Source organism: Nelumbo nucifera, chromosome 1, assembly GCF_055504915.1.
Source record: "Nelumbo nucifera cultivar China Antique chromosome 1, China Antique-T2T, whole genome shotgun sequence".
Lineage (NCBI taxonomy): Eukaryota > Viridiplantae > Streptophyta > Magnoliopsida > Proteales > Nelumbonaceae > Nelumbo > Nelumbo nucifera.
The window spans coordinates 113,275,036-113,284,924 of record NC_142649.1 but is presented as its reverse complement, the minus strand read 5'-3'; the positions used below and the strand labels follow the sequence as shown (position 1 = coordinate 113,284,924).

Below are 9,889 nucleotides of genomic sequence, written 5' to 3'. Positions count from 1 at the left end.
AGATCCCTCCAAGTGTTTATCTTACACTTCGGTGTTCTGCTTCCCTAGTTCATAATTTGATTGAAGCATCTAAATCCCAATTTCATTGATGATATTCATGATGGTTTCCGTTGGTCATGTCAACGTCTATGGTTTGACCTGCGTCAGAAATTTTGTTGGTTATGTTAGCCTCTATGCTTTGACCCGCGTTAGAAATTCCATTGGTCATGTCAGTCCCTATGTTTTGACCCGCGTAAAAAATTTCGTTGGTCATGTCAGATTCTATGCTTTGACCTACATTAGAAAATTCCGTTGGTCATGTCAGCCTCTATACTTTGACCCGCATCAAAAAATTCTGTTGGTCATGTCGGCCTTTATACTTTAGCCCACATCAAATGAAAATCTAGGAATACTTCCACTTTGTATAAGAATGTTTGGTGGATGTGAATCACACAATTGCTTACAAATTTCTTACAAATAGTCCGGGCTAATTAAATGCCTTCAGTGTCCATTTCGTCTTCACATGACTTGTAATCGTCGTCATCATCATCAGCCTCATCTTCATCATCTTCTTTCTGATGCTGGCCTTGGATATCATCTGCCTTGGCGTACCGGGTACAGTGCTCTGTTGCCATGAACAAGGAAAAGGATTGACATCAAGAATTTTTATCTTGCCTGGAAATGCAGTAGGAATGTAGCACTTGTAGGATGCTTTAACCTGAACGATTGGGCGGGCGGTCATCTTAGATCCTGACCATCCATTAGATTAGGAACTTGCAATTTATTTTCCGAATGTGACTATGTACAAATGAAAGTTGTCAGGGACCTTTAGTCGGAGCAACTTGGTTCTTTTTCTTCCATGGCCTCAGGCCCTTAAGTTAACCTATATCGTCTAGCTTTGCTGGGCTTTGGTTGTTTCTTCTCGTCACAAGGGCTTTGAGGCCATTAATGTGCATGAGTAAGAAGTATCAAGTTGTACACTTGTCTTACCTTTGACTATTTGCTCGTAAATCGGCGGGTCCCTCATCATCAGAAATGCAGCTTCATCGTTCAGGGGATCCGTGGGATTTGGGTAGAGCAAAAGCTGGGGAAGAAAGACTGGCATTCAGGGGATCCGTGATCCGTGGGATCACGTACTCAGGATTCGCAAGGGATTACCCAAAAATGGTAGGGATTATGTGGGTGAGAGTAGGCTGGCATTGAGAAAAATGGTTACCGAACATAGGGCTCCAGGTTTGGTTGATAACATCAAGGCAGACGGAACCTGACCTGTTGAAGCAGATACATAAAGATGCAAATATCATATAAGAGATGCAGATTTAGATGATAATTGATAAAAGTAATCAAGCAAAACCGGAGAGGGGATTGAAATTATTCACATCTCGTCGATGTTAGGGTGGTAAATGCGGTTGACGAAGACGATGGATGGAGATTTATATGGGTAAGCATCCGGCAGCTGTACCCTCACCTTCCACACTCCGCCGCTGTACAAACCTGTGATTTTGATTTCTATCATAAGCATCGTAATAACCTTTTTTCTTTGAAACCCAGCCAAAAAATCAATCAATCAAAGGACCAACTGAGGGGTAGTTAGTTGGTTTGTTAGCTGGAATCGATTCCCACAACCATGATTTGGGGAAATATGGAAGAAAAAAACATTAAGTATACATAGTGCTAAAATAACACTGTTTATCTACGTGTATTTCTATGCTCAATGCGCACCGTCCATCAGGTGACAGATGGACAAAGGACATTGAGATAGAGATTTTGATCTAACTATAGTCTTTTCCAAGGCCTACGATCGGATCATTCACTTCAAAAGAGATTTTGATCTACCTGTACTTTGGGCCTAATGCCACTTGGTCGCTGAGTTTTAAAATGCGACAATTTAGTACCTGTTTTCAAAACGTGCCAATGACATGTGCGATTTAAAAATTTTGAAATTGTCTAAATTACCTTTCGAAACATTGTTCATTATCTTCTTCCCTAGGAATTAAGATTGAACCAAAGCAAAGGTGAACAATCCCAAACCACTGGGGCTTCAATACTTGTCACATTTGTTAGCTGAGGGGAGTTATTTGGTTTTTATAGGAGATGGATATCATTCCCTTGCAAAATTGTACAAAAAACTTAATACCTCTATTTCATATTCTCGAGGAAGAAGACGACGAACAATATTTTAGTTTTGAGGAGCGCATTTGGAAGGTTGATAAAGAAAATCAGATGACACCCAAAAGGCATTTGTATCTTTTCACATGCCATTTAACGGCTGGTTAACAACAGGAATTGGATTGGCACATTTTGAAAGTTCAGATACTAAATTGTTACATTTTAAAGTTTGGGGACCAAAATGGTAGTAGGCCCAAAGTACAGGATACTAATCAATAATTTCCCCTTTTTTGTATTATTTTATACGTATTTGTATTGTACATATTTGTATTTATACTCTTTCCAAACAGAGCCTTAGGTTGTGTTTGGTTGCAATGCAAATAAATTTGCACTGATGCAAAACCATAGCAGTGCAAATGATTTGAGTGTAAATTCTGACCTATTTTTGCTTCAAATTTTAACTTATTTTGTTTGATTGCAGTACTGAAGTATTGGAACAAGAATAAAGTAAAATCTAAAACAAAATTAAACAAGAAATCGCATTTTTTTTTCATTTGCACTCCCATACATTTGTACTAATGCAAATAAATTTGTACTGCAACCAAATACAACCTTAAGCACAGTTTGTAAGGAATGCAAATACAAATATGAAGAGTGCACAACTTTGTATTTTGTATTATTTTGTATGTATTTGTAATGTAGATATTTGTATTTATACTCTTTCCAAACTGAGCGTTGGTGTCTTATTTAGTTAGCTTCAGGTAGTCTTAGGTGATGTTTGGCATGGATGTCGATTTCTAAGAAAATGGCACCACATCAAAGAAAGCGGTGCTTCAGAAAACACCCTCTTGTTTGGTATAGTTTTTCTAGAAAAAAAAACGTTACTCCAGACCATGCCTTAGAAATCAAGAAAGTGTGGTCTGGAGCAACGCCAAATTCAATGTTTTCTAAGAAAATGGCGTGTTGATGCCAGCAATGCAATGATGTGGCATTATCTTGGACATTGGATAATATAGACCAATGTTAAAAACGGTTCTACAACATTAGTACCAAACAAAACCAGAATTGTTTTCTCAGAAAATAGCATATGTGGCAACACCAATTCCAAACAAAAAATAAGCATCGTTTTCTCATGCCCAACACCGTTTTTATTAGGGATGCAAGCGGATCGGATCATATTCGGATTAGGGTATGTTCAAATCTGATTCGATATTGTTCATGTTGGATCCTATCCGATCGGATTTGATGGGACTCGATTTGAATTGGAATCCTATCGGTAAGTCGAATCTTTGGATTTGATCCGATCTTACCTATTTTCCTTAAAAATAATAAATTATTAAAAGAAAAATAAAATATACTAATTTAAATAAAATAAAAACAAAAATACAAATATATTTTTAATTATTTTCACCATATATATACATGTTTTTTATAAAAAAAATAATATAATAAATTTATAAAAATATAATATAAATCAGATAGAGGTAATCCAAATCCGGTCCAATTTCTAATAGGATCCTATAATCTGATCCAACTAGGGGTGATCCGAATTCTTCCAAAGAGGATTGGATCTTGGATCAGATCGGATTGATCCATTTGCACCCCTAGTTTTTATAAGAAAACATTGCAGTGTTCCCAGCACCGGTGCTAAATGCCCACTTAATTTGATTTTAGGTTGTATACTTGTGTTATTGATTGTTTGTTTTCTTTAGTTTGTTGTTTTCTTGTTGCCTTTGTATCTTTCCTTCACAAAGTAGTCTTAGTTTGGTTTTAAATTTGTTGTTTGTAGTTTGTTTAGAGGTGTAAACCAGACTGTAAAACCCGTGGCCTGGCCCAACATGGCCCAACACGACCCATATATATTATTTATATTATATATAATATTATATAAATTATAATTATATAATAATATAGTGTATAATATATTAATAAAATAAACAATTATTTTCAATTTTATTATACTAATTTATTTAACTAATGTATATATAAGCAATTGTATACATTAAAATTCATATAAAATTAAAATTTTAATTTTTTTTCAATTATTTTAAATAAATAGGTTTGACTCGACCCATAACCTGACCTGACCCAAGACTTGACCTACAGGCCAGCCTGATCCGTGGCACAATATGTATAAACTTGGGCCGTGGGCTGTAACGGGTCAAACCCCAAAATTATCCCAAGAGAAAACGGCACGGCCCGAAATGACCCACGGACCGGCACAACACGGCCCGCGCTTTGCGCGTACCGCCCGCGGTTACACCTAAGTTTGTTTTCTCTCGTTTGCTGTTTTATTGTTGCCTTTGTATCTTTCCTCCTTGTGAATGTGTTGTGAGGGTATGGCTACTAGGTGATTGGTGAACCACATGGTTGCGGGGAATGTGGACTCCACGTGGTTGCAGAGGAAATAACAGGTAAGCACATTACCATTTCAGGTAATAAAAAAAGGTTGCAATGATAAAGAGAAGATTCCGTTCCAATGAAACGCAAATCCTACCATATACAATGCCGATGCTTGCGTTGACTTCACGTAGAATCCATAAAAGTTTAAAGCAAAATATTACTTCTAAAAGATACTTATTAAAACATTTTAATTTGCAAAACTAATGATCGAGTTAAATTAATAAAAAAGAAAATACTTTTTAAATTTTTACCCATTTATATGTTACCTGTACACGTGCTTTACACAGAACAAGTTGCACCAATGTCACAAGCAATAAGTTGGAATAGGATTAAGGGTGCTCACAGTTAGATTAATCGAACTGTGGACCTACTTTTTAAATGGAATTGGTATCATTTGTTTTTGAAAAACCTTGAATCAAAACCAATTGATTAACGGGTTCATCAGTCTGGTTTTTGATAAATTTTATTATTTTCGGTTTTTTGATATTTATAATATATATTATAAATAAATAGACAAATTTCTTAAATTATCTTTATAGTTTAGTTAATTGCCTAACTCTATTCTTATTATTTACATGTTGTTTAAAGTATCCTTAAGTTTTTTAACAAATGATATCGTTATTAAGTACTAATTAAAAAAAATGAAATGTTAAATTTATCTTCTATTATTTTTCAAAAATTTAAAGTAAAATTCAATTGTTAAAATTTTCAAAAATATAATTTATTCTAAACTCGCCGCACAACGACCAGAAGTTGCGTTTGACAGTTGGGCATAAGGATTTGACCCAATTAAGAAGATCGTTGGGCATGAGGAAGGGATGCTGAGATAGGGGTTTGCCGCTGAGAAGCTCCAGCAAGAGAATCCCAAATGAATAAACATCGAATTTTGGGGTTTGCAATCTGTGTTCATTTTTTATTTTCTAATTTTCTTTTTGGGTTATTCTACCCTTATTTTTTTACTCAGATGAAATTGATAATGATCATAAATTACCTGAGACAGCGATAAGAAAAATTAGGGAGGTTTAGGTTCATGGCTTATGTGTTTTTCTTGGGTTTGGAGATGGAGTAATGAGAAGATTAGGAATAAGAGGCAAGGAATAAGCGACACATGGAAGAGATGTATCGGAATTATTTTGCTTTTAAGCTCCAAGTGTAGAAAAAAGTTCTGATTTCCCAAAGCCCTTTGGATCCCTTGTAGATCTTTTGCTAAGATGATATTTTATGTACTCGACTGAAACTCAGATTTTGGAAAGAGAGAAATGAGAATTTTCTAGTAACCCAGCTGAACCATAGACTTGACAGAACCGAGCTGAATCATAAAGCCAATGGAAGAAGCCTCTGAGATTGAGAGAGGGAAAGAGAATGAAAGAGTTGCGCCAAAACGGAGGGAGAGATAAGCCTTTGCAATTTGCTAAGATGATATTTTATGCACTCGACTGAAACTCAGGTTTTGGAAAGAGAGAAATGAGAATTTTCTAGTAACCCAGCTAAAACATAGATGATTCTTGACAGAACCGAGCTGAATCATAAAGCCAATGCAAGAAGCCTCTGAGAATGAGAGAGGGAAAGAAACTGAGAGTTGCGCCAAAACGGAGAGAGAGATAAGCCTTTGCAATCAGGGGCATAACAGATGAAACAAGAACAGAGATAACATACCAGACAATGCCATAAGAACCTCTTTTGACAGGCCGTACCGGCAGAACATACTTAGTACGGACTTCGAAAAGATTCCCCTAGACATTGTACTAAATATATTGACTTCCAGAGTGAGTATTCCCCAGCTAAAGCAGTACCACCTCTGTAGACATGACCGCACAGAATGAAGACTCTCAGAGATCAAAGAAAAAGACTTTTCTCTGATTTCTTCCCAGTTGAGCTTAGGGGAGAGCTATCAGTAGTCTCTTATATGACGAAGAAATTTCTTGTGTTTTATCTTTTGACTTCTGAGCTTAAACGGAACTTTCCATCCCACAAGCCCTTGAAAAATCCATGAAAACTCCAGTTCAGACGTCACCCTTACTACTTATTTTGCTCTTCTCTCCGTAGTCATACTCAGGAAGAAGAAAAACTCCAGTAACGGAAAGGGTATTAGCATCATTTTTGTTAAAATATAAGTCACATGGTGTGATATGTGAGAGGATTGTGACGGGTGAAGGAGTAATCAGTTAATTATTAAAAAACTTAGGGTACTTTAAGTAAACATGTAAACAGTAAAAATATAGTTAATCAATTAATTAAACCATAAGATAGTTTAAGAAATTTATTGTAAATAAATATATAAATATATAATAAAAATACTAAAAATATATAATGTATATGTATTCATTTATAATATATAAATTGGTTAATTGCCGATTTTTTATATTTATTAATCAAAACCAAATCAATACTTTCAAATTTTCAAAATTATTGAATCAAATTAATCAGAATTTTCGCTTCAATTTCATAAGTTCAATTTAATTTTTGTTTTTTTTGACATGTCTACAATGGGACATAAACAAGAGTTGCATGAATGTTCCGAGTTTCCTTCCCCTCTGAAAGGGAAGGAATGATCTAGAGATAGACTTTCATTGGAAATCGGATTTGGTTCTCACAAAATTGTGTTTACAGCGTTCTCCAGTCCTTTTCAGCCCTGCATTGAAAACATCTTCTCAAAATCACATATGCGGACACTTCACATGTTATGGATGCATGCAATCATAGGCAGCAACACTTAGGAGATGCACGCACCATCCGGTAGCAACACTAGAGAGGGGCCCACACGACAGCTCAATAGGGTGGGCCCACACTTATCTTGCCACAACAGCTCTGCTCGCCAATTCGCCGCCAGCTGTATTATCCCTCATCCTTTATCCTTATCTTATCTTATCTTTTTAGTAAGAGTTCTGTTTGCCACTAGAAGTAAGAGTTGTGTTACCATTAGAAGTAGGTAATTTATTTAGAAGTAGGAGTTGAGTTTAATATGGATTACCCTAGCCTAGCCGAATCCAACAAGGAATCCCCCCATGACGGTAGGCTCTGATACTAGAATGTTATGGGCCCGGGCGTAGGATCTCATCATGGGTCGGTCCACCGGGAGAGACTCCTGCTTTCCCTTGTCATTTCCCTTGCGTACAGACCTTATTGTGGCAACCGAGTGGGTGATTTGTCCAAGAGATCACCCGAACTCTCGTTACACATTTCTTGGTCAAAAAACTGAATGCTTTTATTTCAACTCATAACTCCTTAAATAGAAGATTACAAAAGGGGATTCCTTGTTGGATTCGACTAGGCTAGGGTAATCCATATCAAACTCAACTCCTATTTCTAAATAAATTACCTACTTCTAATGGTAATACAATTCCTACTTCTAGTGACAAACAAAACTCTTACTAAAAAGATAAAATAAGATAAAGATAAAGGATGAGGGATAATGCAGCTGGCGGCGAGTTGGCAAACAGAACTGTTGTGGCAAGATAAGTGTGAATCCATCCTGCTGAGCTGTCATGTGGGCCCCTCTCTAGTGATGGTGCGTCCGTCTCCTAAGTGCTGCTGCCTATGATTGCGTGCGTCCATAACACCACATACATATGTCAACATACATGGGGAACATCTCCCGAAGTTTTCAGCACGACTGAAAATGGCCGTGAGATCGATGTAAACACAATTTTGTGACCTGTTAGCACTGAATCCGCCCTCCTTTCATCATTTCATGGAAGACGTAGCCATATTATTCACCATCAAATGCACCGTTAGAGTTTTTATTTTTCCTCCTCTATAAACTCTATTTTTTTGCTAACTTCTCCTCTATAAACTCATAGTAGCAGAAAAGGGAAAGGCGGAAAGCCGAAGGCGAAGCGTTTTTCCATCTTACTGTTAGGGGGACCGTTGAATTCAACAATGAACTCGCTCACGGAGTCCTTAACCGTCTCCACTTTATGATCTGTCATCATCCTGTTATCAACACAATCCTCAACACCCTACAATTGTCTATAGATTCCAGTATCCAGAAGGGAGAGAAGAAAAAAAAGTTTTATGTTAGACTTACAGCTTCATGACGTCCATGTCTCTTCGTTTGCTGGGTGAACACATCTCTCTAACTTTCTTTCTTCAAATCTTAACGCAGTTTATCTATCTGAGTTCTTCTTCACCAATTTGGGAAACCTACTGCCTTGTGGAGACACAAACCAGAAATATAGTTCAGAATATTAGAAAGAAACGATGAATTTCTAATCACCAGGAGCTTTTGAAGTTCGTTTTCATTATTAAAGTTCTCACCAGCCACCCCCCTAACCATCCAAAACTCATTTGCACGCAATTATTAATTTATTATATGGAAAAAGCAAGAAAACGGAGGTCACATCAGTGGAAGAAAATTTAAGTTTTCAGGGTCGGACAATAATCAACATCTGAAAAAAACAGCGCAACCAGAGTTGAGGGGAAACGGAGGAAGAACTTACCTCGAACTCGAATTGCAACCAACTTCGATAAATAGCAGAAGACGAATAAATCAAGAAAAACCACCTAAAGCCCGCTGAGCAATGTTTTTTTTAGGGATCGCCAAAGATATTGCAAAACGTGAATATAAAGCAAGTGAAGCGAAGGAAGATGGAATAAGAAGCGTAGTAAATTACCTGAATAGCCCTCTGTCGATCTGTCTCTCGGAACCGTAATTTTGGTCGGGAAAACTTCCCACTCTGGGCAGGAAGCGTGATGCCACGACATCAGGTTAATGAGACTCGATATGCTCCTTACACATGGCGCCTCACACCGATATCAGAGAGTCACAGGCACATTTCACCGTGCATTGACAATATCTACCGTACTAGGTCGTTGCGAAGCGCCCTTCGTGAGGAGCAGATTCCAACTCGGCCATAAAACGTCGGTTGCATTTTTCTAAATTTTTTGCTTAAAATTTTATGCTCATCTCCCTTTCCTCCCCCCGGTCTCGTTTGGTGGAGAAATAAAACCATAATTCGCTAGAGTGTACCTTCTCTTGGATGCGTGGAAAAACAAAACCATCAGTCGCCAGAAAACAGAAGGTGTGCACCTTTTTTTTCTTGCTGTTTTCTGAGCGGAGGACACAGTCATAATCTTGTCAATTAGATTAGATGAGGTCTAGGTAGCAGAACGAAATTGTACATCGAGATCTGCAACCAGGAGAAAGGTCAGAGGCCCAAAGAGTTATTCTACGGGTAGGTATTTTGATGCTTAAGTTAATAGGATCGAGAAGGATGTCGCTGGGCTGAGCAGGTTGAAATAGTATTGGTCCGGGCTGAAGAGGTAGTGCAAAGAGGTATTCAAAGAGTGAAGTTCCAAGTCCCTTACCTCGAGCGGGGAATACCTATTTATAGTTGGGTGTTCGTGTTCCAGATGGATAAGGCTCTTGGATTTATCGAGATGAGGGTGTCCGTCGAGG

The 9,889-nt window shown here is 37.5% G+C and overlaps 1 protein-coding gene across 3 annotated transcripts; it reads right to left on the bottom strand.

Moving 5' to 3' along the window:
* Positions 1–375: 375 nt before the first annotated feature.
* LOC104590878 (ubiquitin-conjugating enzyme E2 4-like) lies at positions 376–9,421 on the bottom strand. 3 transcript variants are annotated; one of them, XM_088892775.1, is made up of 6 exons: positions 8,931–9,421; positions 8,519–8,637; positions 8,345–8,424; positions 1,359–1,473; positions 970–1,248; positions 376–604 (listed from the first exon to the last, which is right to left on the bottom strand). In XM_088892775.1, the coding sequence occupies exons 2-5, from the start codon at positions 8,560–8,562 to the stop codon at positions 1,134–1,136; spliced, it is 354 nt and encodes a 117-aa protein (XP_088748901.1). In that variant the 5' UTR covers positions 8,563–8,637; positions 8,931–9,421; the 3' UTR covers positions 376–604; positions 970–1,133. The 3 variants fall into 3 exon arrangements, with proteins under 3 accessions (XP_088748901.1, XP_088748893.1, XP_088748891.1); XM_088892767.1 differs by having other exon boundaries at positions 698–1,248; positions 8,519–8,641; positions 8,931–9,418; XM_088892765.1 differs by having other exon boundaries at positions 8,519–8,641; positions 8,931–9,418.
* Positions 9,422–9,889: the final 468 nt, after the last annotated feature.

Coding starts and splice junctions, on each gene's coding strand:
- LOC104590878 (XM_088892775.1), bottom strand. CDS start 8,562: ATGTGTTCACCCAGCAAACGAAGAGACATGGACGTCATGAAGCT. Junction 8,425..8,518: donor GACATGGACGTCATGAAGCT/GTAAGTCTAACA, acceptor TGTTGATAACAG/GATGATGACAGATCATAAAG. Junction 1,249..1,358: donor CACCCTAACATCGACGAGAT/GTGAATAATTTC, acceptor CTGCTTCAACAG/GTCAGGTTCCGTCTGCCTTG.